Raw genomic sequence first — 26,623 nt, forward strand, 5'->3', positions numbered from 1 at the left:
CTCAGAAAGCTCCTCCCCTCACCCCACTCCTGCTGGGCCGTAACTTCCACTCTTCCTGCCGCCACTGAGCCCAAGGAGCCCCCTCCTCCCATTCGCACAGTCGGAAAGCTAAGGAATAAGCCCCCAGGGTGCGCGCGCCTTGCCCTCAGGCTGAGCGGGGACTCAAGTGGGAGGGAGCCTGAGTGAAGGCTAAATCCTGGAGAAGTGGTGAGAGGGTCAGCAAAGGGCAGGGCAGCTGAGAGAAGGGCTTACGGGAAGGTGGGAACGCGTGCCAGTGAGTCTAGGCTGGGGGCCCTGGGAGCCCCGGGTTTAGTGCGGACAGGGTAGGCCCACTTGAGGCGCAAGGCCAGGGTCTGGGCCTCCTTTGGAAAGGGGATGCTGAGCGGTCTGCGGGGTAGGCCGCCGTGGCCGGTAAGGGGGTGGGCCTGTTTAGGGGCTAGATTTAACAAGGCGGGTGGGCCTGGCTTAGTTTCGGGGAAGGTGCGCCCGGTTGAAGGGAGCTGCTCCCGCCCGGTTGGTGAGGGAAATGCCAGTTCGCACCGATACGCTAGGCTCCGGCAGCAGCTCCAGCGCGCAGGCCAGGCAGAGGCGTGGGGGCACAGGCAGCAGCCAGCGCGGGTCGTGCCGGTAATGGGCCCTCTCGAAGAGCAGCGCCGCCTCTTCGTCCCTCCCGGGCCCGGGAAGGCCTGCCGTTGGCTCCCTCACAGCCATCTCTCCGCTTGCTTTCTACCACTGCAGTCAGTACCTTTTCCCGCTCAGTTCTTGCGCAAGCGCACTTGGCAGAGCTCGACGCGGGCGCGTGGGGAGAAGGGTAATGCGCCTGCGCGAACCGAATGCCAGCCAGTCTCAGGAGAGCAGCGGCCCCTGTGGGCGGGTGACGCGCCTCAGGAGTCGGAAGAGCGTACCTCTAAGCCCCAAGCTGTTTGCTCTTGGAGCCTGCAGGAATTCGTCTTTACTACGCCGAAGGTTGAAAAGCATTTATAAAGACTCTGTTATTAGCCTTGAAAAAGTAAGAAAAGGAAACAATCTATTTCTGGTATTTAAAAAGTAAACGATCTCAGGGATTTTTATCGAAAAACTATCAGCTCTATTATTTTAAATTTACGTGGCACCTTTCAAACAATCTAAGGTGACACCTTTCAGAGATTCTAAGATGGTCCCCTTAAAATATCGTCTCACAGAGGGCTGCACAGTACTTGCGATTTTGTGAGCACAGAAGGTATACTGAAGAAAATATAGTTTGTTGTTAAGTGTATTAACAAAACCCGTCAATCTACAAGTATTTAATTAGCGCCAAAGTGCCCAGCAACCGGTTAGTGTTAAAGGAGATAAGTTCAAGAGATGTTTTCTACATTCAGAAGCAGTGTGACGGAGTAGAAAAAGTGCTTTCCATGGCAAAATAATTTGGAAAACAATGTTTTTTTTTTTTTAATGTAGTATCATGAACTGATTCTTGAGAAAAGTAGATTTAATATGGAAAAATCCTCGTTAAAATGCTAAGTGTACAAAAGATGCAGAATTATATACATAAGTATGTAAAATAAATAAGCAAACATTTATTCAACACCATTAAATTATATTATAGCAGTAATATATGTTCAGTGAAGAAAATAGAAGAAAAAATAATATTTTGATATATTTTCTTCTAGTCTTTTTCTATACCTTTTTACAACAGCAACATACAAAGGTGTGTAAACTTTTCTCAGAAAAAATATATCATGTACATCTTCCATATAATTAAACATTATTCTATGTTTACTTTTTTAATGTCAACAAATTATGTATTCTTTTAGACAAAATTTGGAACCAGGAACTCTGCTATGATCTAGAGGATTCAAAAGTGAGCAAGAGACAGTCCCTGTCCTCAAGTAACTAGAACTAGTCAAGGAGAAAGAGAAGCAAATTATTACAATTGGGTACATTTGTATTAGTTATCTATTGCTGCATAACAATCCATGTAACGGATTGAATGGTGACCCTCAAAAAGACACCTCCATGTCTGCTGTGGACTGAATTGTGTCCACCAGATTCAGATGTTGAAGTCCTAACCCCTAATGTGACTGTATTTGGAGATAGGGCCTTTAAGGGGGTAATTAAGTTTAAATGAAGTCATAAGGGTGACACCCTAATCCAACAGGATTGGAGGCCTTATAAAAAGAGGAAGAGAGAAAGATCTATCTCTCTCTTTATGTATAGGCATTGAGGAAAGGCCATGTGAGGACATAATGAAAAGGTGACCATCTCTAAGCCAGGAAGAGAGCTCTCACCAGAAACCAAATTAGCCAAAACCTTGATCTTGAACTTCTAGCCTATAGAACTGTGAGAAAATAAACTTTTGTTGTTTAAGCCACCCATGCTGTATTATTTTGTTATAGCAGCTGGAGCAAACTAATGTAACATCCGAAATCCCCACAACCTGTAAATTACCTTTTTTCCAAAGGATCTTTACAGTTGGAATTAAGGATCTTGAAATGAAGATATCATCCAGAGTATCCAGTGGGCCCTAAATCCAATGATAACTGTCTTGAGAAGAGACACACAGAGTAAAGGAGGAGGCACTGTGACCACGGAGGCAGAGATTGGAGTGACGGTGCCACAAGCCAACAAATGCCTGCAGCCACCAGAAGCTGGAAGAGACAAGGAACGGATTGCCCTCTAGAGCCTTTGGTAGCAGTGTAGCCCTGCTGACATCTTGATTTCATTCAGACTTTCGGCCTCCAGAACAGAGAGAATAAATTTCAGTTGTTTTAAGCCACCAAGTTTGTGGTAATTTGTTACAGTCGCCATAGAAAACTAACACACCCCAATATTTAGCAGCTTAAAACAACAAACATTTATTATCTCATAGTTTCTGTGGATCAGGAATCCAGGCATGGCTTAGCAAGGTGACCCTGGCTCAAAGTCTCTCCTGAGGTTGTACTCATCTCAAGGCTCACTAGGGCCAAAGGATCTGCTTCCAAGTTCACTCAAATGATTGGTGGCAGGATTCATTTCCTCAAAGGCTACCGGACTGAGGGCCTCACTTTCTTGAGGGCTGTTATCCAATGGCTGCCTCAGTTCCTTGCCACGTGTGCCTTTCCATAAGGCAGTGCACAAAATGGAAGCAAGCAAGAGAATTGAGAGAAGGACAAGCAAGAGAATTGAGAGAACAAGCAAGAGAACAAGCAAGGGAATTGAGAGAAGGTACCCAAGATGGAAGCTACAGCCTTTGTAACCTGTTCTCAGAAGTGACATTCCATCATTTCTGCTGTATCCTATTCGTTGGAAGTGAGTCGCTGGATCCAATCCACACTCGAGGAGAGGAGAATACACAGGGTGTGAATACCAGAAGGTAGGGAGCATTGGGAGCCTTCTTAGAGCCTGCCAACCCCAGTATAACTGCCGTAGTAGTGGTAGGCAACACATAGGAAGAAAAACATCAAAACATTAACTGGGTGATGGGATTATGGATTGTTTTTCCCTTTTTTGAATTTTCTAAACTCTCTTTAATGAGCATGTATGGTTTTGACAATGAATTTAAAAATAGGAAAGCTAAATGAAAGGGAAGAAAGGAAGGGAGAAAGGAAAGAAGTGGGGGAGGATAAAGGAGAGAGGAGGAGAAAACCTGAATTGAATTTTCTGAATTAAATTTGAGTTCTGTGAATCTGCTTCAACCTGCTGAAGCTATCTACAGAAGTGTCACAAGACATAATGCCTTTTAGCTAAGAAGTTTCAGACTTGATTGAAAAAAACAATTAGCTCCAGGATGTCCTGGAGGGTGAGGTGAGGGAAAACAACAAGGTATTAGGGTTGCCAGCGCTTGAGAATTGAAGAGGTGGAAATGGTTTTTCCGTGAAATCTGTTCACAGGCAGCAGAATCCCAGCAGGGCAGATACTCAGTGATCAGCTCCCTTCCTTGTGACTGAAAGGACCTGAATAATAGTGTCCGGTGCAGAGCACCACCCCTCCCACAAGCAGCTGAGGCTATCTGAGCATCCGACCTCAATCAGAATTAGCTTGGAATAGGACAGGACTGAACTATGATAGAAACTTCAGTAAACCTTCCTCTGAGGAACTGGAGAGGGGAGGTGTTAGGAGATGGCATTGGGCTGACCCACATTCCCTGAACCTTCAAAACCATAGAGTAGAAGTAGCTTCTATCCCACCCACAAAGTATCCCAGACCCCCAAAGGGGGGCGCTTATAAAATGTGTACCAAAGAAATCAGAACCCCACAGGGCCCAAATAACCAATTTTAATAGAGGTTATTTTATCATCCCCTTTGGGAGTAAGCAGACTACTCTCCTGCCTTCTCTGACGTGTTTTGAGGATTCTGAACCCACTGCCTACTTCCTAAAGCCATGCTGGAGCAGGAAACCCCTCAAACGCTTCATAAGGCCAAACTTTTGGGGGGCTGGTGGATTCCTTGGGGCCCCATGTGGGTTCTCAATTTCCTCAAGTTTTTTTGTTTTGGGAAGAGCAACCCGAGCACCGCAGTGACCTGGTGGCTGAAGGTCCCTCTTCAAAGAAGCGTGGTCTCTGATGCTGTCCTCCCTTGCATGTGGGTCACCCACTTCGGGAAGCAGGATAGGATCAGGATCCCTCACACTCACGTTGGGGGCTAAGTGCTGGGGCTTGGCCCGGTGTGGGGACCAGGAAATCCGCTTCAAAAAGCTCATGCTCAGCCTTGCTGCAGCAGAGTGCAGACTCCTTTTGGAGCTGAAGGTGTCTGTGGAACAGGAGGAAGGCTGCTGCCCAGCCCCTCTGCCTTCCTCCGGCTCCAGGCTTCCTCTTCTCCTGTGTGTGGGCTGCTGACATTTGAATCTGGGGGCCTCCTGAGATGCGTGCTCCTTCCTCCAGTGGTCTGCCCCAGAGTATGAGATCCTCGCTCTGCCGGGAGCCCTCTCTGCCATCTGGGAGACCCCTGGCCTGACCATTTTCCTGCTCCCGCTGTTCTCACTGGAGGGTTCTTGGACGCTTTCTTGGCCACACCAGCTACTAGATTCTGCTGCAGGCCTGGGGTTCCTGGGAGCAGTGAGCTTGGCCCTGGGAGGAGCCTCTTTCTGTTCATCCTGTCGTTCTCTGAGGCCCCCTGGTGGTCTGACTCTCTTAGGCTTTTCAGAATGGATAGAAACGCCCATTGGCTCTGTCTGGTGTGGTCTACGCTTCTCCAGAGCTCTGGCCTGCGTAGGAGGTTTTGAGCTTTTCCTTTCTTGGCGCCAAACGCTCTGGGACCTCTCTGGGGACTTAAGGCCTGGCCTGGGGCCCTGGGCCCCACAATGCCTTTCCTGCTGCCCCTGCAGCTCACAGGCCTTGTGTAACCCAGGAAGCCTCACCCCCTCAAGGGGCAGTGGGCATGGTGCTAAGAAGTTAAAGTGCGAGTAGGATTCTAGGATCTGCTGGAGGAGGCCCCACTTCAGGTGTGCAATCTTCTGCTGCATAAGGGACTCCAGGAGCAGTAGCTGGCACTTCGTGAGGACTGGCCACTTCGGCAGGATGGTGAGGGCAGTGGGAAAATCCACCAGAGCTGTGGCAGCTTGGGGGGCTTGGCCACATGAGACAGAGGGACAGGCAGAGGGCAGGCCCGGGGCAGCAGCCAAAGACTGTGGGTTCCAGAGCTGTCGAGTCAGGCCAGAGGTCTTCCCTGGAACCATTCCTTTGTCCCTTTGTCGGCTTTTCTGGAGTTTAGGTTGGGCCTGCCAGGAGGCTGGAATGACACTGTGCTTCCTGGCAGTGGCCGTGCTCTGGCTGGCCAAATGCTCTCCCTCCCCACTGGCAAGCAGGAAGAGTTCATTCTGGTGGGGGAGAGCCTTCATCTCAGGACAGGAAGCAGAGGCCACAGCCTGTTCCTGGTCCATGGCCCCGTATCCAGAGCCAGTGAGGGCTGGGGGCCCCTCACACCCAGAACACTCAACTCGGAGATTGCCTTTAGCAGCATCCTTTCCTCTGACTTGGCCCTTGTTTCTTCCCCTTAGTACTCGAAGCCTTCCAGCATCCTCAGCTCTGCACTTTCTCTGGCTCCCTACATCCTGGATTTCTGCAGCGTCCTCATCTTCACCCTTATTCTGGCTGCCTTGCCCTTGTATCTGGATCTCTCCAACGATTTCACTTCTTAACTCTCTCTTCTCTTGGATTTGAAATTCTGCACCATTCTCACCTCCCATCTGCTCCTCTTTCTTCCATTCTGCTGAATGAGTTTCTACATCAATTTTACTTGCTAATTCTCCCCAATTCTCTGCCTCAGATGCCTGGGCATTTGCACCATCCTTGCCTCTAATGTGTTCCTGATTTTTCCACTTCAGTATGAGAATCCTTCCACTAATTTCACTGTTTAACTGATGCTGGTTTTCTTCCCCAAGTTCCTGAGTCTCTTTACCATGTTCACCTTTAACGCCTCTCAGGTTTCTCTTCCCTGTTGCCTGGATGTCTGTACTATTCTCATCAACAAACTGCTCCTGATTCCTCCTTCCTGGTAGATGGGTCTCTACATGAGGTACACCTCTTAATTGTCTCTGGTTCTCTGCCTCGGGTGCCAGGATATTTGCACCATCTTCATCTCCGTTCTTTCTCTGGTCTCTCTTCTCCAGTGCCTGAATTTCTGCTCTATGTTCACCTCCAATCTGGTCCTGATTCCCCCAACATGGTATCTTGAATTCTCTGCCAATTTCACTTGCTACTGGTTTCTGGTCTCCCCAGAATCGTGCCTGGATCACCACCCAATCCTCCTCTCTTATCTCCCTGAGGTTCTTCCTTCTAGATATCTGGCTTTCCCAAGAATCCTCACCTATTTTCAGGCCTTGATTTCCCCACCCCACTTGAAGTTCATGTCTTAGTTGTTTCTGGATCTCTACCCTAAATACTTGGACCTTCCCGGCTTTCTCACTTCCGTTTTGATCCTGCATCTCCCACCCTGGTGTCTGGATCTCTGTAACATTCTCACTTTGAATGCATTCCTGTTTTCCCCACCCCAGGGCTTGGGTCTCTAGGCCATCCTCTTTTTTCACTTCCCCCAAGTTCTCCCTCCCAGATATCTGAATCTGCACAGCATTCTCACCTCCAAACTGGCCCTTTCTTCTCCTCTTTTCTGCCTGAATTTCTATATTATTATCACCTTTAATCTGGTCTTGTTTTCCCCACCCTGACAGCTGGGTCTCCCCACCATTCTCAATTCCAGTCTGGCCCTGCTTCCTCAACCCTTGGGCCTGGGTCTCTCCTTCATCCTCTCCTCTGGCTTCTTTCTTATTCTTCTTAAAAGACTGGGTCTCTATAGCATCCTTATTCCTACTCCTATCCTGGGTCTCCCACATTAGCGTTTGGGTCTCTGCATCAATTTTACATCTTAACTGTTTCTGTTTCTCTCCTCTTCGTGCCTGGGTTTCAGGAAGATTCTCACCTCCAGCATCCCTCCGAGTTCTCTTCCGTAGTTTCTGACTTTCAGCTCTATTCTCAACTCTCACCTGGTCTTGATTCTCCCACCATGGTGTCAAGATCTCTCCAACAGCTTTACTTATTACTAGTCTCTGTCTCCCCAACTCCAGGACCTTAGGCTCTGCCTTGTCCTCCATCCCAAAGTTTATTGGGAGTTGCCTTCCAGATGCCTGAATTTCCCAAGCATCCTCTCCTCTTCTCTCTCTCTGGTTCACCCACCCTGGAGCCTGGGTCTCTCTACTATCCTCTCTGCCTAGTGTCCAGTTTTCCCTCCCTGGTGCCCAGGCCTCTCGTGGGCAACGCCAGGACTTCCAGATGGGCATTCCCACTTGTTGGTTGGAAGGAACAGGTAGGAACTCTCTGGAACAGAACTGCAACCTCTGGGCTGATGGGAGGTTTGGGCGAGAGGCCATGGAGGTGGGGTGGCATCTCATGTCGACAATATGCTCCAGTGGTACCGGTTCTTCTGGGGAGTGGACCAACAGCTGCTCCATCCTTTGGCACATGTCCAGAGCAGGGGGCAGTGGCTTGCAAATCAGGTGAGTCTGGTCATCACTACGACACCTGGGTACCTGCCACGCTTCCCAAGAACTGTCCTGAGCTAGCATACAGGTGCTTGAAAAGGAGGTGGTGCAAAAGATGTGTTCCAAAGGTGTATAGGCATCCCAAGGTAAACCTTGACCTGGGTGCTGACAAGAAAGCAGATGTTGGGTCCATGAATCCTGGTGGCTCCTCCAGTATTCCCCTCTCTTATTTTGGGCCCATTGTTGGGCATCCAGGCCCCTGAACTTGCCAGGACTGAAGGAGAATTCAGGGGTCGGCCCAAAACAAGTGTCATGTCTCATGGAGGGCACTGCCCTCTTCTGCGATGGCACCTGTAGGTGAGAACAGAGAAGCAAAATTTTGCATTCACATTATCTCATCTAATCCTCAGATCAGGATTGTAATCCCCATTATCCAGATGAGGATGCTGGGGCTCAGGAATGGGGAGTCAGTTCTCTTAGGGAAAACAGTATTCATTCAAGGAAAAAAGATAAAGAGTTTACTCCAGGCCAGGCACTGTTCTAGGTGCTGGCCGTACCAGCATGAACAAGACAGAAAACGTCTTTGTTGGGAGCTGTCTTTTAGACATGGAAGACACAATAACTAAGTATACAACATAATGTTAGGCATTGAAAAGTGTTTTGTTGGTTTGTTTTTTTTTTTGGCCACGCTGCATGGCATGAGGGATCTCAGTTCTCAGACCAGGGATCAAACCCATGCCCCCTGCAGTGGAAGCGTGGAGTCTTAATCACTGGACTGCCAGGGAAGTCCCCTTGAAAAGTGTTCTAATGGAAATAAAAGCAGAGTGGGAATGGGGTTAGCTCCTTTAGACATATTGGTCAGAGAAGGCCTCTCAGAGGAGGTAACATTTGAATGGAGACCTGAATGAAGCAAGGGACAAACCAAGTGACATCTGAGGAAAGAGCATTGTAGGCAGAGGAGACATTAAGTGCAAAGGCCCTGAGGATGGATCTGGGTCATTTGTATAAGAACAGCTAGGAGGCCTGTGTGGCCAGAATGGAATGAGTGAGTGATGAAGACAGCGCTAGGAGATGAGGTCAGAGAGGAATGCAGGGCAGATTATTCTGAGCCTTGGAGTTGTGGTTAGGAGTTGGATTTTATTCTGAGTTTGACTGGAAGTGTATCCATCAGAGCCATTGCAGAGTCTTGAGTGGCAAAGTCCTGTGATCTGTATTTTTTAAAGTTGGTTCTTGCTCATGAGCATAATGTTAGGCTTAAGCCAGGTGCAAAAAAATACTTACTGTATGATTCCATACAGACAAAACTAGTCTATGCTATTAGAAATCAGCACGGTTGTGTCTGCAACCTTCTGGGCCGCTGGTAGTGGTCTGTTTCTTTCTTTAAAAAAATTTTTCTTATTTTTTTTTAAATTTTTATTTATTTATTTTTGGCTGTGTTGGGTCTTTGTTGCTGTGCACACGCTTTCTCTAGTTGCGGCAAGCGGGGGCTACTCTTCATTGCAGTGGCTTCTCTTGCTGTGGAGCAGAGGATCTAGGCGCGCGGGCTTCAGTAGTTGTGGCACGTGGGCTCAGTAGTTGTGGCTCACGGGCTCTAGAGCACAGGCTCAGTAGTTGTGGCGCACAGGCTTAGTTGCTCTGCGGCATGTGGGATCTTCCTGGACCAGGGCTCGAACCCATGTCCTCTGCCTTGGCAGGCAGATTCTTAACCACTGCACCACCAGGGAAGTCCAGTGGTCTGTTTCTTAATCAAGTGCTGCACCTGGATGTGTTCAGTTTGCAAAAATTCATTGATCTATACACTTATAATCTGTATATGTATATTCCCTTGGCTTAACATTTTTTAATATAAATTTATTTATTTATTTATTTTTGGCTGCATTGGGTCTTCGTTGCTGCATGCAGGCTTTCTCTAGCTGCATTGAGTGGGGGCTACTCTTTGTTGCAGTGCGTGGGCTTCTCATTGTTGTGGCTTCTGTTGTTGTGGAGCACAGGCTCTAGGAGTTAACATTTTTAAAAAGAGAAAGAAGAAATTCATTCTGTTGGCTGCGTGGAGCACTGACGATGGTTGGGTGAGAGAGAAAGCAGGAACCAGGCAGAAGGCAGTACCTACAATCCAGGTGAGCCCTGAGGGTGGCTTTGCCCAGGAGGGTGAAGTGAAGTTTTAAGAAGTGATCAGATTCGGGGCTTCCCTGGTGGCGCAGTGGTTGAGAATCTGCCTGCTAATGCAGGGGACACGGGTTTGAGCCCTGGTCTGGGAGGATCCCACATGCCGCGGAGCAACTGGGCCTGTGAGCCACAACTACTGAGCCAGCGCGTCTGGAGCCTGTGCTCCACAACAAGAGAGGCCACGATAGTGAGAGGCCCGCGCACCACGATGAAGAGTGGCCCCTGCTTGCCACAACTAGAGAAAGCCCTCGCACAGAAATAAAGACCCAACACAGCCAAAGTAAATAAATAAATTAAAAAAAAAAAAAGAAGAAGAAGTGATCAGATTTGAGATATGGGTTGCAAGTAGAGCCCATAGGACTTGCAGGTGGATTGATCCTGAGGAGTGACGGAGAGAGAAGTCCAGGGTGACCGCTGGGTTTGGGGCAAGATAATGCTCTTCCTGACCAGTCTGAGTTCATCTCTGATACACAGGGCATAGGACAGGGTCCTTGTAACAGATGACTGAGACAATCACGGTGTTGAGGGAAGGTGTGTAGGATCCCCTCACCTTGATGACCTTCCTCATGCTGGAGTGGGTCCTGGTGATCTGGTGTCAGTAGTTCTGGACCTGTCAGATCAGAAAGAGGCAGAGGACAAGCAGGTTGCTGCAGCACCGAGGGTCCCTGCAGCTGTGATTCTCGGAGAGCAGGCCCCGCACTGGCTCCCACTCAGGGCCCTGGAATGGCCCCACCATGGCACAGGCACCCAGGAGGGGCAGCAACGTGACACAGCTTAGGTCAGCCGGTGGTGTTCAGGAGTTGTAGGGCAGGACTGGTATGGCTGACCCAGCCACTTCAGGGCGGGGTAGCCCCTGCCTCATAGCACCCCCGTAGCTAAGGCCACCTCACAAAGGCTTCTGATGCTGCAGCCTCAGCTCCAGCTGCTGCACCTGGCATCAGGGCTGGATAACATGCCCTCAGTACAGGTGAGGGCAACATCAGGGAACTGCCCAAAAGGAATTAAGAGGAAGAACTTGTTTTAAATATCCTGACCTCTGGAATGGAGAGATTAAGTTCCCCTGTGTATGATGGAGGGATGGAAACTGCAGTCTGCTTGATTTCTTTCTTCCTATTTGATACTTGCATCCATTTGTCCATCAGGCTATCCAATATCAAACATTTAATGAACACTGTATTGAATGTGTGTTCTTGTTTAACCACCCAACATATCCTGATTTTTTTGTTAGGGGATTACTTTCCCATCTCAAGATCACTGTTTGTAGGAGTATAAATGCTACCCTGGAGACTTTCACCCAAAGGTTATATTCAAAATATTGAATTACAGAGCAGGCAGGGTCATCAGCCAATCAGAATGGGCCACGCCTTAACCCTTTAATACCTGGGTTGTAAGTGGCCCTGGGGTCCCAGTAGAAGGGTATCACCTATTTACCAACCAGTTGGGAAGTATTTCTCTACTTTAAGAACCCAGGGACTTCCCTGGTGGTATAGTGGTTAAGAATCTGCCTGCCAGTGCAGGGGACACAGGTTTGAGCCCTGGTCTCGGAAGATCCACATGCCACGGAGCAACTAAGCCTGCGAGCCACAACTACTGAGCCCACATGCCACAACTACTGAAGCCTGTGTGCCTAGAGCCCGTGCTCTGCAACAAGAGAAACCACCGCAGGGAGAAGCATGCCCACTGCAATGAACAGTAGCCCCCGCTCACCACAACTAGAGAAAGCCCATGCGCAGCAACAAAGACCCAGTGCAGCCAAAAATAAATAAATAAAATAAATAAATTTTTTAAAAAAAGAACTCAATATACCACACAATGTATCTTGGTTAAATGTTACCCCAGCTTATACCTGATACTCTTTCACAGGCCCAGGACAGCCAAGGAGTGGAGGTGTGACCTAAGTTTGGCCAATTGGGCCCTCTCTTCCAGGGCTCTAACTATCAAGGTAGGGATAGGAAGTTGGTAAAAAAAAAAAAAAAAGAAAAGCAGCCCATGGCAGCTAGAAACTGGCCCAGCTCTATCAGTTAGGCCTGATGTTGCTAGGAGCTGGCCTGACACTCATAGTTGAGCCTTGGTGTTCTCCTGTTGAACATAAAATACTTCATAGAGTGTCAGCATCAGACAAAACCACTCTAACTGTGATAATCAAGACAAAAACAAGACCACTCTTTAGTCATGTCTGAACACAGACAAAAGCATGAACATTGTCAAAACCACAAAAATAACCAAACACCTTACCATCCTGGCTAATATCTATTTTGTCACCAATTATAGCTTTAGCCTCACTTCATTCCTTCCACCTTGTAGATAAGATTTACTAGGATGCCCAATCATACAATTACTCACACTTTCTAATAGTGTCTAATCCAGAGCAAACCCCATTTCCTTGAACCCTCCCGAAATCATTTGACACAAGGTCAAATCCCATAGTAAATCCAAACACCCTCTTACTGAGAAATGCCACAGTTCCCCATGGTATGTGTTCTCCCTTGTTGCAATGAGTAATAACATGTAGAGGTGTGTGCCTGGTGGTCTTTAGCTAAATTTAGGACACTGTCGTAAGATTTTATGTCTGGTCCTGCTCACACAACCAGCTCCCCTTGAGCCTCCAGGCTCCACTGCAGAGTCTTTTCCCAGATTCCTTTTTGCTTGCTTCCCACCAAAGATCCCTAAGTGAAAAAGAACTTCCTTTGGATCAGGCACAGTGCCAAAAGATAGATATCCAAAGTGTCCAAGGCATCTACCAGCCCTGCTCTCATAAAGCTCTCAGTATGGTTGGAAAGGCAAACACTGAATAAAGACAGAGTTGATGAAGGCTACAAAGGGCAAGTACAGGGGGCTTGTGGGTGCATCCACCAGGGGTAATTACCTGGTCTGGATGATCAGGGAGGCTTCACTGAAGAGGTGACAAATACTAAGCAGAACAGTGGAGCACATCACATCACTCCAAAGAGAGTGATGGATGGGCTTGGGGAGATTGGGGTGAGCTCAGGGTAGAAAAAGAAGGTGGGTGGGGCTGTAACATGCGGATGAGGAGGTGGGTACTGGTGGGGAGAGGCCTAGTAAGCCACGGCACGGATTTAGCATTTTAAGCACAGAACTGTGGTAAAAGACAAATTTCTAAGACAAATTGATTCTGAGCCTATGTTAACATTTATCAACTAACTAGCAAGTGAAATAGCAAGATACAAGAGGGTGGGCTAGTTCTGTGAGAACATGGAAACTGAGTTATTATATAGTTGGGAAACAATTAATTAGGTAGAGTATACAGTCTCATTACTCGTGGTCATAAAAACATCAAGCCCCTATCAGTCATTACTAGGAGATCTGGGATATAATGGTCCAAGATGCCAGGTAGGCCAAATAACAACCAGACATTATTATAAAGGATATCAAAAAAGCAAATGATAATGACACATCTATGACTGTAAACTGGAATAATAAGGTTTCATTCTCCCACAGTGGTAGCTGATAGGTCCAATTAATATGGAAATATGGGGCTTCCCTGGTGGCGCAGTGGTTGAGAGTCCGCCTGCTGATGCAGGGGACACGGGTTCGTGCCCTGGTCCGGGAAGGTCCCACATGCCGCGGAGCGGCTGGGCCCGTGAGCCATGGCCGCTGAGCCTGCGCGTCCGGAGCCTGTGCTCCGCAACGAGAGAGGCCACAACAGTGAGAGGCCCGTGTACCGCAAAAAAAAAAAAAGGAAATATGAAACAGGACCTGAGAAAGATGAGGAGCAGTGTCCAAATCACAGGTTCTACTCTTTTTTAAAAAATATCTATTTATTTATTTATGTATTTGGCTGTGCCAGGTCTTAGTTGTGGCATGCAGGATCTTCGTTGTGGCATGCAGGACTGTAGTTGCAGTTTAGTTGCTGCACGCGGAATGTGGGATCTTTTTTTAGTTGTGGCATGCGAACTCTTAGTTGCAGCAGGTGGGATCTAGTTCCCTGACTAGGGTTCGAACCCAGGCCCCCTGCATTGCGAGTGTGGAGTCTTAGCCACTGGACGACCAGGGAAGTCCCCTCAGGTTCTACTCTTAAACAGGAGCCATCAGTGGGAATTTCTTAATTTGGAGACAAAATTTATTTTTTGACAAGTCATAGATATGCATGGATGAAGTCTGATGGGGGGATTTTTCATGTTAATAAATGTTCAGTCCTGGAGCCACTTCAAACCCATCTGGCTGGGTTTTCAAGCATAGCAACCAGATGTGGTGGAAGTAACCCAAGCCGATAGCCAAAATTCCCAGGGTCCAGTTCTGGCTCTGCCACTGCCTCATTCTGTGACTGTGGACAAGGAGCTTCCCCACTCTGGGCCTCAGTATCTGTAGAATGAAGGGGTTGCGCTGCGTGATTCCTAAGGGTCCTGCTACGTCTCTACTTCTAGGTTTCCAAAGGAAATAACTGGAACTGGCCCACTAAGGTCTACTTTTGGTTAGATCCAAATGGTCCCAAGAGGGAATTCCCAGGCAGTCCAGTGCTTAGGACTCTGCGCTTTCACTGCCAAGGCAATCCCTGGTTGGGAAACTAAGATCCTGCAAGCTGAGCGGCGTGGCCAAAACAGCAGCAACAACAACAAAATGGTCCCAAGATATGCCTGGCATCATGCAAAGAGAGATGAGTAAGGGCCATAAGAATCCAGGAGGACCTCTTGGAAGTGGTGAGGCATGAGTGTAGCCTTAAAAAATGGAGATTTGGAGCAGCATTGGGAAAAAAGCACCATGCTAAGCCAGAAGGAATTGGGTGTCCTAGACATTTCCGAACTCAACCTGACAAACTCAGCCCCCATCCTCAAACCTGCTGTTCTTCTTGAATTCCCTACTCAATGGATTCCATTTCTGGTGGACTCCACCCCCACCAGAAAATTTAACAAAGGCATCTGAATGTGAAGGAGAACATTTAGGATTACCTATCATTATCTCCATACCATTCCTTTACCAGGGTAGAGTAAAAAAGATGATTTTAAAAGCACAAAAATGTGCTAAAAGACAAACTAGCAATGGAATGACGACACCCTTGAAAATCTTTGTTTTGGTGTGTTATTTTTTGAATGTTTAACTCACTGTTTCGGCCAATAATTTATGGTAGAATAACAGTAAAAACAGCAAAATACGGTCCCTCGCCCAAAACTGGCGTCATTCCCCGCTGGTGCCTTTAAGGGGCGTGACCCGCCCGCCTCTTGGTGACGCCACTTCCGCTTCCTGCCGCACGCTGCCATTTCCACTTCTACCGTGCGACTTGCCTCAGCCCTGAGGGCTGCAGCTCTGACGTCGCCTGTGTCCCTTGAAGAGTGACGGTACCACGGAACCGGAGCCATGGTGAGTGCGTGCTCGTGGCTGAAGGGCTGGGAAGTGGGAGACGGGGTTCCGTTCTCTCACTAGCTTGTCGGGGGCTTAGAACGTGCGCCGTCTCGTCCGCCCGGCCCGGGCGGCCGTGTAGCGCCAAGCACTGTCTTCCCTCCCGGCCCGAGGTTAGAAGTCTAGAGGACTCAGGGTCTCAGGTGCTGTGCTGGGGCTTCTTTCCGCAGTTTGTGCTCCTGGCCGAAAGCCTCCGGTGAGCAGAGGGGGCATGGCCCAACCTGGGAGAAAGAGACAAACCCACGTAGGAGAGAGTTGAAAGCTGGCTGGATGGAGAAACTTGGCTCCATCGGTTTTCTTTTTCTTTTGGGGGGATCGCTAGAATATGGGGTGGAACCCTGGATTTGGATCAGCCCTCCCCTACCCTGCTTTCTCCATTGCTGATGTTCAAGAGAGGGAGCTCTCCGTGGGTCTGCGTGCCTAGTGTCTGCCGCGAGTTACATGGGCCAGGGATTAAAGTGGCCTTTGGCGTTTGGGGGCTGTGGGGAACGTGGAGTGAACCCCAGCCTGGAATGCAGGAAAGACTCTTCCTGCGAGGCGGTAACCTCCGAAATCTGAAGCGCTGGTAGCACCACGTGCGGCTCCTCTAAAACTCTTGGTGGTCTCCAACTTTTTAGTCAGATCTTGTGGCCTGGTAGCTAGTTTTGGTTGGCACTTAGTAAGGAGGGAAGAGTTTACAAAATACTGATTTCCGTAATGAGGTTTAATCCTTTTAACGGATTTTGGATCCCAGCGGTATCTCCCCTACTGCCCGCCCCGCCCCCATTTTGAAGCTAGTACGTGGCTGAGCCTAGAACTTAAAGCTTCTAAACCAGTGCTCATCTTTCGCAGTGCCGTGAAAAGTTTTGGAATCGGTTGATCTCAGTTTAAATGCATTTAGTAGACCTAACGCTTGGTATGGAGAGAGTGAGCATGCACTATTTGTTGTTAAATCAGAACCTTGCAGGTTTCGGCTGTCTGGTGTATGGGGAAATCAAACGCATCAAGCTGCGGGTTACAGTTGCCTAGCAGTAAGATTTCATTCATTCAGTTAGCCCTTGGAAAAATTAAAAGGTGAATAAATACGCACTAAGCAAATTTCAGTTGCTATTTATAAGGTGGTTTGGTTTTAAAGTTAAGTGGAATTTTTGTTGTTGTTGACTTTTATTAAACCAATAAAGTGTATCTTCTTTGATCGTGTTGGATCTCCTGAAGTCTCCCCTTTTGTGCATTTTATGTTTATTAAGAGTTGAGAATCCTAATTTCCAGAGATGGGCTATTGGAAACTGCAATAAAAATATCTGGCATTTTAAAAAGTATATTTATGAGGAGTGATAGGAATAAAAGTGTTGCTGGAACCTTTATTGTTTAAGAGGAGGGTGATATTATTGAGCATTAGATTTTGACAGACATAAGTTGTGATTTCTCAGATAGCCACCAAAAGAATATAGATAAATAACTCCAAACCACTAGAGGGGAAAATAGTGGGGAGAAAAAACTCAAAGGAAGGAAAGAGAGAAAAGGAAACGGAACAGGTGGGACAAATAGAAGGCACAAAAGAAGGGAGATTTGGACCCAATATATCAGTACTTAAATAAATATAGGAATGGATTAAGTGCTTCAGTTAAAAGACAGGTTGAAGTAAAAAGAACGGGAAAAAAAATCAGTAAAGATAGTGGCTAAAAAATAAGGTACAAGTAAAATGAAAATGACATAATTACAAGAAGAAATAGACAAATATGCAATTATATAGCATTTAATTGATCGTGAAGCCAAAACATCAGTGTGGAAATAGAAGATTAGAACAGCACTATGAATAAACTTGACCTAGTGGTCGTAGTGAAACCAGTGAATACTTTTACCTATCAGTTATAGAAGACACTTCTCAAGCAGAGAACATTAATGAAAATTGGCCACCTACTGGGTCATAAAGCAAGTTAAACAAATCTTAAAAGATGATAATAATGTAGACCATGGTCTCCCAACCAAAATACAAATGACTTAGAAATCAGAAACAAAGTGTTTAGAAAGAAGGTATAAAGAACTCGTGGGTCAAATGGAAAATATGTAAGGGAAATTTGAAAACAACTGAACAGTAATGAAAATACCACATATTGAGAGTATGTAGGGTACAAATGAAGCACTGGAACCTAAAATGCTTAGTGAGGGAGAAATAACGTGAAAAGTCCCTTCTGGTGAGATTAATCAAGAAAATAAGCAAAAAGTTATAAACAAGGAGTAACAAACTTGAAGGAGATATAATTTGCAAACATTAAAAGAAAGGATATTATGAACAATGTGAAATCTATAAATGTAGAAATTTAGATGAAATGAACAAATACCCGAAAAAATAGAATCAAAACCAATTCAAGTAGAAATAGGACGGCTGAATAATAATAAAGAAACTAAGTTAATGTACCGTATGTTAATTATAACTCAATAAGAAAAACTAAAGTTCTTTGACATGAAAAAACTTTACACCTACTTTAAAAAATAGCTTTATTGAGATAATTTGCATACCATAAAGTTCCACTCTAAAAGTGTGTAACTCAATGGTGATCATTTTGTAATGTATAGAAATATCAAATAACGGTGTTGTGTTTTGCACCTGGAACTAACACAATATTGTGGTCAATTATACATTAATTTTAAAAAACAAAACCAAAACAAGGTGGTAGTAGAAAAAAGTGTATAACTCAGTGGGTTTTCTTATATTTACAGAATTGCGCAACCATCATAAGAAAATATTAAAATTGGTTTTATCTCGGGAGTGTAAAAGTGGTTTAACATTAGAAAAACTTTAAGAAGAAAGGTCTAATTCATCCAACTCAGTACAAAAAACATGACAGAATTCAACATCAATTTTATTTATAACAGAAGAAATTCTTCGTATACTACGGAATAGAGTGAATTTTCTTAAGCTGAAATATCTTAAGAGTAAGTCTAAAGTATATTAAAACTTTTGGATAAATTACAAAGCTTTATTTAAAGGCACTAAAGGTAGATACATGTGTTTGAATGGGTTGACAGATTCTGTATCCTAAAGGTGTCTTATCCTAATTGGGATTACTTCAAATCTACAAATCAGTCCCAACAGGCTTTTTTTGTACACCTTGAAAAAGCTGATTCTAGAATGTATGAAGAGAGCAAATAATTAGAGGTCTCCTCCAGCCCTTGCCTAATTCCTCACCACCCTGGGACCATGACAAATTCACCCAGTGCGATGTGTTGGTATTAGGGAACAGGCATCTTGGTGCAATCAGGTTATTGACGCCACTTCCCCTGACGTCACTTCCTGCTCCTCAGGGGGTGGGTCATTTCTTTGTCCTTGCGGCATCAGGCAGGAGACCGCCGAGGCGGACTCAATGGTGAGTGTTCCCACTGGGCCATCACCCATGGGTCACCACCTAGAACCGCTGTGCCGCCGCGGCACCGCCCACATGTATAATCAGCAGCCTCCAAACCCAGGTTAGACGGCAGCGCTGCGGGCGAACTGCTCAGTGCTCAGGAATGGTAACGTGGGCTGCACCCGGGTTATGTCTATAATAAAATATATATTTGTGAAAAGAATCACAGGGAAAACAAATGAGAAATTAATAAAAATGGTTAAAGTTGAGAGGTGAAGATGGGGTAGAAGGAATGGAATAGGCTTGGCACCACCCAATTTGTTCCCTACGTGTGTTATTTTGAAACGGATCCATTGAGGTAGGATTTTTTTTTTTTTTTTTGGTACGCGGGCCTCTCACTGCTGTGGCCCCTCCCGTTGCGGAGCACAGGCTCCGGACGCTCAGGCTCAGCGGCCATGGCTCACGGGCCCAGCTGCTCTGCGGCATGTGGGATCCTCCCGGACCGGGGCACGAACCCGTGTCCCCTGCATCGGCAGGCGGACTCTCAACCACTATGCCACCAGGGAAGCCCGAGGTAGCATTTTATCCATAGGTATTACAGTATGTGACTATAAAATAAGGATTTTCAACAACTGCAATGCCACTACAATACCCCAAAATTTAATAATTCCTTACTATCAAATATCTAGTATTAGAATCAAAGGCTGGGACTTCCCTGGTGATCCAGTAGTTAAGACTCCACAGCTTCCACTGCTGGGGGCGTGGGTTCAATCCCTGGTCGGGGAACTAAGATCCCGAATGCCCTGGGGTGCGGCCAAAAAAAAAGAATCGAAGGCTGGATCAGATTTTTTCTTAGCTCTCCGCCTACGCCCCCCCCACCCCAAGACAGCTTGATCACAGATGTTTTGTTAAGAGGGGCAGTGGTCACATGGTATTTTTTGTGATGTTGGTAGCTATTAAAATCAATGTCTGGATCCATTAATTTGGATTAAATTAGTATGGGTTGCAAGATGGTGCTATTTAATTGTATCATTCTTTCTTTATTAGGTGGAATACAGGAGAAACTTATCCTTGCTATTTGGTTACCTAGTAATACAGTCTGTATAGGAAAGGCAGGATAAATGCTCTACAGTTTACCTTTACCAGTTTTCAAAACACTGACTTTGGAACCATGTAGATGTTTTATATATTTTTAAGAATTTTTTTAAAAAGCAAACTAAATACGAAGGAGCCCTAATTGTATATCAAATTGATAACCACAGGAAAAAAATCATTTGAGTAACTTTTGAATATAATACTCTGGATGGCTTTAGTCAGATATATTCTAAGAATAAAAAGAAATGTTGACCTTATAGTTGGTGGAGGTAGTATTGGTATAGCAATTCTGAAACAATTTTATATGTATTGTACGGTAGAATAAATGAGAAAATATTTTGATGTTTTGGAAACCGGGATTCTTACTGAAAACAGAAGATTCAAATATTGAAGGGAATAGAGGGAACTTTGTGCTAGGTTTCTATAAATTATACCTTAGTTTAGATTTAGTAAATTCAGGGTGGAATATGGAAATCCAAATTTAGAGATTACCCCATGTGACTGAAATGGGTACTGAGCCATGGAAGCCTGTAATAATCCATTTGCAATAATATTAGCAAGCATTAGGCTAAAGAGGCAAAAATACATAAGCTTTAGTATACATTATTGGATTATGTAATTACTAATTTTTTTTTTTCTTGAGCCTAATATTTTCATTTTTCTAAGTTGAGAGTGGGCAGGCCAGTGTCAATTATTAAATGTGTGTGTTTGGAGGGGGGGGAGCAGGGAAGCTGACCATTGTCTCTCTCAATTGTTGATTGAAGTATTTTGTGACTTGTCTGGAACAACTTCTAGTTCAGTTTGACTCATGCTTTGATTCTCCCCCCCCACCATAGACTGAGGCTGATGTAAATCCGAAGGCCTACCCTCTTGCAGATGCCCACCTCACCAAGAAACTATTGGACCTCGTTCAGCAGTCATGTAACTACAAGCAGCTTCGAAAAGGAGCCAATGAGGGTAAGGCAACCAACCAGAGAGTGCTCCAGGAAGAGTGCTAAAGGCACTGTCCCTCCTGTATGGGGTCTCTGGACTAGATTTCCAGTATGGAAAGAGGGCTGGATGCTCTTGATTAGGCCCAACATGAGGACCTAAGAGCAGCAGAGTGTGGTCCGTGGGCTAGCACTGGGTCACAGAGATAAACAATCAGGAATAAGCATGTGAACAATGCAGTGGTGCATTGAACTTGCTCGGTGAGTTGCATGTGGTATGAGCTTTCCAGAAGTATAGATCCTGGCAGATTGGGATGGTAAAACCCTGATCCTTGATCACAGAGTTTGAGAAATGCTGCATTGCACTGCTTCGTGCTGGTAGAGGTTGTGTGAAAGCTGTTCGAGTCAACCAGGCAAGGGGTGGTGGTGACTTGGATGAGTGTGGTAGCAGAGGACAGGAAAGAAGGGCTCTGATTTATGATGTGTTTGGACAGAATTGATGGGTTTGATGTAGGGTTTGAGAAAGGCATTGGGGATGAGTAATTGGTGCTTAGCTCCCTATCACTTCCCAAGCCCATTATGGGGCACAGAATTGCTTAGTCCTGGACGTTTTGCCCAGTTTTCTTGCACCTGTTTCTTTTCCTTGGAAATTGCTTTGTTGTGGCTTCCCTGCCCCAACCCCACATCACCTATTGGCCTCATGTTCTCTCTACAGCCACCAAAACCCTCAACAGAGGCATCTCTGAGTTCATAGTGATGGCTGCAGACGCCGAGCCCCTGGAGATCATCCTGCACCTCCCACTGCTGTGTGAGGACAAGAATGTGCCCTATGTGTTTGTGCGCTCCAAGCAGGCCCTGGGGCGAGCCTGTGGGGCCTCCAGGCCTGTCATCGCCTGTTCTGTCACCATCAAAGAAGGCTCACAACTGAAGCAGCAGATCCAATCCATCCAACAGTCCATTGAAAGGCTCTTAGTCTAAACAGGTGGCCTCTGCCACACTCCCTGCTGCTGACTGCTACCCCAGGGGTTATGTATCGTTTGTCTGTTAGCATATAGTATTTCCAGCTACCTTCTATTGTTATAAAATATTTTAGAGCTCAATTTGGTTTTTGTATTTTTGTATTGTTTTTGTCTTGTTTTTAGGTTGTCATCTCCTCCCCAGCCTCTCCTGTAATCTCCACTTCCACTCTCTCTCTCTGCCATCTTATCCTCCCTTTTGGAAAATGCATGCCCAGAACAGGTGGAAGCAGGGTGGTTGATACCATTCAAAGGCAGGGAAGAGCCAAGGTAGAGATTTGGTTCCAGCCTTCAGGTGCCACCTTCCTACTGTGCAGGGCATGATGGAAGTAAACACTGTCCACTTTGTATCCCTTGTGCCCAGCATACAGGATCGTGTTTGAATAATCAAGGGGTTTCCTTTGCTCTCTAGGACATTATGTATCATTTGGGGAGGAAGCATGTATTCTGTGAGGTTGTTGGGTATATGTCCCAAGAGTCAGTTTCTGATGTACCCCTGCTGTTTGCTTTTGGTAATATATTTCCCCCCAACTCCCACCTATGCCTCTGAGGGTGGCAGGGCAGCAACATACCAAAGAGATACGCTGCAAAATTCCAGAGGCACCTTGGTGAGTGAGACATGGGACAGTTGACCTAGGTCTTGAAGGTGTGGCAAGAGGTTCTGGAATGGAGGATTCTGGGCGAGTCATGGAGAACTGGAAGCTACAGCAAAGATGATGGAATTCAAGGGAACATCCTTGCTTTGGTGAATGGAGATTTCTTCAGTAGACACTTGGTACCAGCTCTGAGAGCCCTGACCTCTTGCCTATTTCCTGCCATGATGTGGGTCAGATGTATGTATTCTCTGTCACATCAGAAGGACAGTGCTAATGTGTCATTCTTGTGAGCACCCTAATAAAGAACACATATATTCGTACTCCAGTTTAAAGAAGGTGTGATTCTTGTTAGGAGTCCAGCTGATACTTGAATGAAGCGTTAGAATGGTTACTAGTCTCTTGAACTTTTCACCAAGAAGGTGTGGAAAAGCCATGACCTCCACCAGATGATTTCTGGTAGTTCAAAATGTCTTGTTCAGTCATTGAGGTGTTGCTGTCACTCTAGAGCAGTATTTCTCAACCTCAGCTGCCCTGTATGTTGTAGAATGTTTAACAGCCTCCCTGGCCTTTACCCACTAGATGTCACTAGCAATCTTCCCTGTCTCCCCAGACATTGCCAGCTGTTCCCTGGTGGCAGTCACCCCTGGTTGAGAATCACTGTTGCAGGACTAGGGCTCCTAGCAGTCTTCCACAGGTGCTAGAGAGCGGGGGAGCCGGTATTGCTGACTGAAGCTGCTGCCACCACGCCTGCCGCATTACTCTCTATCTTAAGTACCGTGAGAGCCTGACACCTCCTCTACCTTGAGAAATTTTCTTCCAAAGTACAAACAACTGGATACCATAATGGTCATATTGATGAGAATGGATTACATTTAGTTTACTCTTGGCCAGCTTGGGCCAGTGTGACCACTCCAGCAGTGGGTTCCTAGGGAACCTAAAATCACCCTGTCATGCTAAGGCCTGTTCTGTACCTACTGAGTTCATCATCTCCCCCAGCTCACTCCAGTGTTTATATACCCCGCCCCAACTCCCACCCCAAGCAGTTTTCTATCTATCTGTGGATGGTGGAGTCTGAGGTAGTACGTATGTTCTTTTGTTGTATATGTATCTTTACAGTCATACTCTAAAAGACTGAAGTAATTTGGGGGTGGAGGGAGATCAAGTAATCCAACCTCAGGAATTCCCTGGTGGTCCAGTGGTTAGGACTCTGAGCTTTCACTGCCAACGGCCCAGGTTCGATCCCTGGTCAGGGAACTAGGATCCCACAAGCCATGGGGCATGGCCAGAAGAAAATAAAAAAGGTAATCCAACCTCCACTTAGATGGAAACTAGGGCATACCCACCAGAACCCTGAGAAATGGGGTGGGGCAGGGCTCCTGGGATCTTCATCTCTAGGGTCCACCTGGAGTGTTAACTCAGTTCCCACAGCTTCATCGTAAGCCTTCAAAGGACAGGGCATCGATTTGTGATCACCCGAAAAAACTCCATGGCTCTTTTCCCTGTTCCTAATGGCTCTGCTGTGTGTCTTGTGTCTGCCTCTCTGCCACGTTCTGTCTTTGCTCAGTGTTTCATATTTGGTTTCTTGAACACTTCAAATCTGTTTCTCAGATTCTTTGTACTTGGTATTCCTTTACTGCACTAGTGGCTTTCTCCTCATGCTAGTCTTAATTCAAGTACCACTTTTTAAGGGCCTTTCCTAGCTACATCTCATGTTTCCTTTACCCCTAGCACTGTAACATTCTGGGTTTTTTTTGTTTTTTTGTTTTTTTTTTGCGGTATGCGGGCCTCTCACTTTTGTGGCCTCTCCCGCTGCGGAGCACAGGCTCCGGACGTGCAGGCTCAGCGGCTATGGCTCACGGGCCCAGCCGCTCCGCGGCATGTGGGATCTTCCCGGACCGGGGCACGAACCCGTGTCCCCTGCATTGGCAGGCGGACTCTCAACCACTGCGCCACCAGGGAAGCCCTAACATTCTGTTTTTTAACTTGTCCTTAGCTAATATCTGAGGTTGTTTTCTGATTATTGCCCTCGTTAGGAACTTGTGTGACTGTGATCCCCTAGCACCTGCAGCAGTGCCCTAACACTGATGCTCCAAAAGTGTAGAATGAATAATTCCTAAAGCCTAGACATGCAAGCAAGAAGGAAATCTAGTAATTCCATTCAGCCACCTATGAAGTAGGTTGCAAATTTTTGTGTGTAAACATTTTATTTTGGAGAGAGAATCCATTAGGCCTCAAAGGGTCCTCTGACCTCAAACACTGGTTAGGAATTTCTGTTTTAGAATAAGTTTCCTGAAACTGTTTTCTCAAGAGGACCTATGATTAAGGAATATTTTTACATTAACAGTAATGGTCTTGTTAAAGAGATTATTCATTTTGTAGTATTCTTAAGTACTAAACAATGCATTTCCATTATCTTTAATCCCAAACTGATGTGACAAGGAAGGGAGGGAGAGGAGCTTGTTCTAGGCACTTAGTATCCCTGGGTTCCTCGTCTCAGTGTCAGCTAAGTTACATTTTGAAAAGTCAAGTATGTGCTTTAGCAGATACATCTGCTTGAGGGAGGTGGGGGGGGGGTATAATTGCTTGTTCTCTGAAGGAAAAATTTTTTTAAGTAGCAAGTCAGTATTTTCCATGATACCTTGTGGCAGCCAGCCTCTAAAATGTTCCCCAGTGACACACACAGCCACCCCCTAGAATTCATGCCCTTCTGTGTGAATGCTCTGAGACCAGTCTACACCAACTCAGAGCTGGTCTAGCTGCAGGACTCAGTATTATGGAATGACATGTGACTTTCAAGTTTCTATAAAAGACATTGCAGCTTCTGCCTTCATGTCTTTGGATCACTGACTGTGACAGAAATCATAGCCATGTTATAAAGACTTCTAAGCAGCCTGTGGAAAGTGCCTTGAGGCCTCTAGCCAAAAGTCAGCACCAACTACCAGCTGTAGGAAATGAGTCTATCTCATCTGTACTTGAGGGATTTTAATTCATAGAGGTGACAGAGTGATGACATGGAGAAGTTGGTACTACTGAAAGAAGAATGTATTACTTTTCCCAAGAGAAGGGTGCCAGTGTGCCATGCAGGACCACAGGGGAAACACCAGGTTTTGGTCAGGCAGCAGAAGCAGGAGCAAGGGGAAAGCTTAGGCCACAGCCTTTATTGGGGTTTCTTTGGCAAAGGCAAGGCAGGGCAGAGTAAACAGCTTAGGATTGGCTAGTTTGAACAATTCTGGTGGGCTTTGGGCTATAAGGGTGGTCTCTAGTTGCCTGGTACCCTGCCCTGATAATTTAAGGCAAGGGCAATACTGGCTTGGTGTGTGACGTAGATAAAGGAGGTGCTTGGCTTGCGTGAGAGGTATGCTCCCAAGTAAGTTTTTAACTGTCTTTAGTAACTAGCTAGCCCTGGGAGGAGCATCCATTTGTAAGGCCCCGCAGCTTATGTCAAAACATAAAATACAGAAAATAAAAAACGTGATTAATACAGCCTCCCTGCAAGTGGATCCTCCAGCCTCAGTCAAGCTTTCAGATGACAGCAGCCCTGGGCAACATCTTGAATGTAGCCTCATGATTAACTTCAAGCCAGAACCACCCAGCCTCTTCTTTCCCAAATTCCTTATCTACAAAAATGGTGAGAGAATATGTGGTTATTGTTGTTTTCAAGCCAACAGTTTTGGGGGTAATTTGTTACACAGCAATAGACAACTAAGGTTGGGAGGTAGATGATGAAAAGCTGAGGCAGTCTTGTCAAAACAGCAGCAATAAATACGACCATGTCAAAATTGCTCTGGTTACAAAGAATGCCAGAAGTGCTAGCAGGGCCCACAGGTGGAGAGGGTCCCAGCTGCTTGAGTACCCAGAAGTAAATTCTAGGTAGGACTGGCTTTCATATATGAGGCAGTCAGTTACAATGAAGATTACACATTCAGGGATAGTTTGGGCTCAAACCAGAAAGGCTGGATAGTCATCATAGCTGCTGGTCGAGAATAACAGGTGTGTGCTTTCCCTCCAAAATGGATTTGAGGTTGGAATTTCTGTTTGAGGGGGAGGGAGAGGAAGTGGATGACTAATCTCTCCCATGTTTCATGGTCCTGCTTTACTTTTCTTCTAATTTTTAAATAAGACATTACATCTAAACATTACAGGACTTCCCTGCCTGCCAATGCAGGGGACATGTGTTTGAGCCCTGGTCTGGGAAGATCCCACATGCTGC

The 26,623-nt window shown here is 46.2% G+C and overlaps 5 protein-coding genes across 6 annotated transcripts in view; 1 reads left to right on the forward strand and 4 right to left on the reverse strand.

Moving 5' to 3' along the window:
* Positions 1-789, reverse strand: part of MEI1 (meiotic double-stranded break formation protein 1) — a 60,000-nt gene extending 59,211 nt beyond the window's left edge. The window contains exon 1 of the mRNA XM_024737549.1: positions 541-789. Within this exon, the coding sequence (XP_024593317.1) occupies positions 541-711 (171 nt within the window). The 5' untranslated portion in view covers positions 712-789. The remainder of the gene's footprint in view (positions 1-540) is intronic.
* Positions 790-4,324: 3,535 nt separating this feature from the next.
* Positions 4,325-5,794, reverse strand: LOC112394617 (uncharacterized). Its single transcript, XM_024737407.1, has 2 exons — positions 4,553-5,794; positions 4,325-4,342 (listed from the first exon to the last, which is right to left on the reverse strand). Exons 1-2 carry the CDS (start codon positions 5,792-5,794, stop codon positions 4,325-4,327), a joined length of 1,260 nt encoding a protein of 419 aa, XP_024593175.1.
* A 1-nt stretch (position 5,795) lies between these two features.
* Positions 5,796-7,543, reverse strand: LOC112394618 (uncharacterized). Its single transcript, XM_024737408.1, has 2 exons — positions 5,988-7,543; positions 5,796-5,862 (listed from the first exon to the last, which is right to left on the reverse strand). The coding sequence occupies exons 1-2, from the start codon at positions 7,541-7,543 to the stop codon at positions 5,796-5,798; spliced, it is 1,623 nt and encodes a 540-aa protein (XP_024593176.1).
* A 116-nt stretch (positions 7,544-7,659) lies between these two features.
* Positions 7,660-15,411, reverse strand: LOC112394619 (uncharacterized protein C22orf46-like). The gene is given in 4 exon segments (XM_024737409.1): positions 7,660-7,680; positions 7,736-8,281; positions 10,647-10,869; positions 15,263-15,411. Coding segments are annotated over 4 exon segments (939 nt in total).
* SNU13 (small nuclear ribonucleoprotein 13) lies at positions 15,299-22,733 on the forward strand. Of its 2 annotated transcripts, none has more exons than XM_024737361.1 (3): positions 15,299-15,412; positions 20,709-20,829; positions 21,517-22,733. In XM_024737361.1, the coding sequence occupies exons 1-3, from the start codon at positions 15,410-15,412 to the stop codon at positions 21,777-21,779; spliced, it is 387 nt and encodes a 128-aa protein (XP_024593129.1). In that variant the 5' UTR covers positions 15,299-15,409; the 3' UTR covers positions 21,780-22,733. The 2 variants fall into 2 exon arrangements, with proteins under 2 accessions (XP_024593129.1, XP_024593130.1); XM_024737362.1 differs by lacking the exon at positions 15,299-15,412 and adding an exon at positions 18,719-18,798.
* The last annotated feature ends 3,890 nt before the right edge of the window (positions 22,734-26,623 follow it).

The sequence above is a fragment of the Neophocaena asiaeorientalis genome, unplaced genomic scaffold (genome assembly GCF_003031525.2).
Source record: "Neophocaena asiaeorientalis asiaeorientalis breed wild unplaced genomic scaffold, Neophocaena_asiaeorientalis_V1.1 scaffold242, whole genome shotgun sequence".
NCBI lineage: Eukaryota > Metazoa > Chordata > Mammalia > Artiodactyla > Phocoenidae > Neophocaena > Neophocaena asiaeorientalis.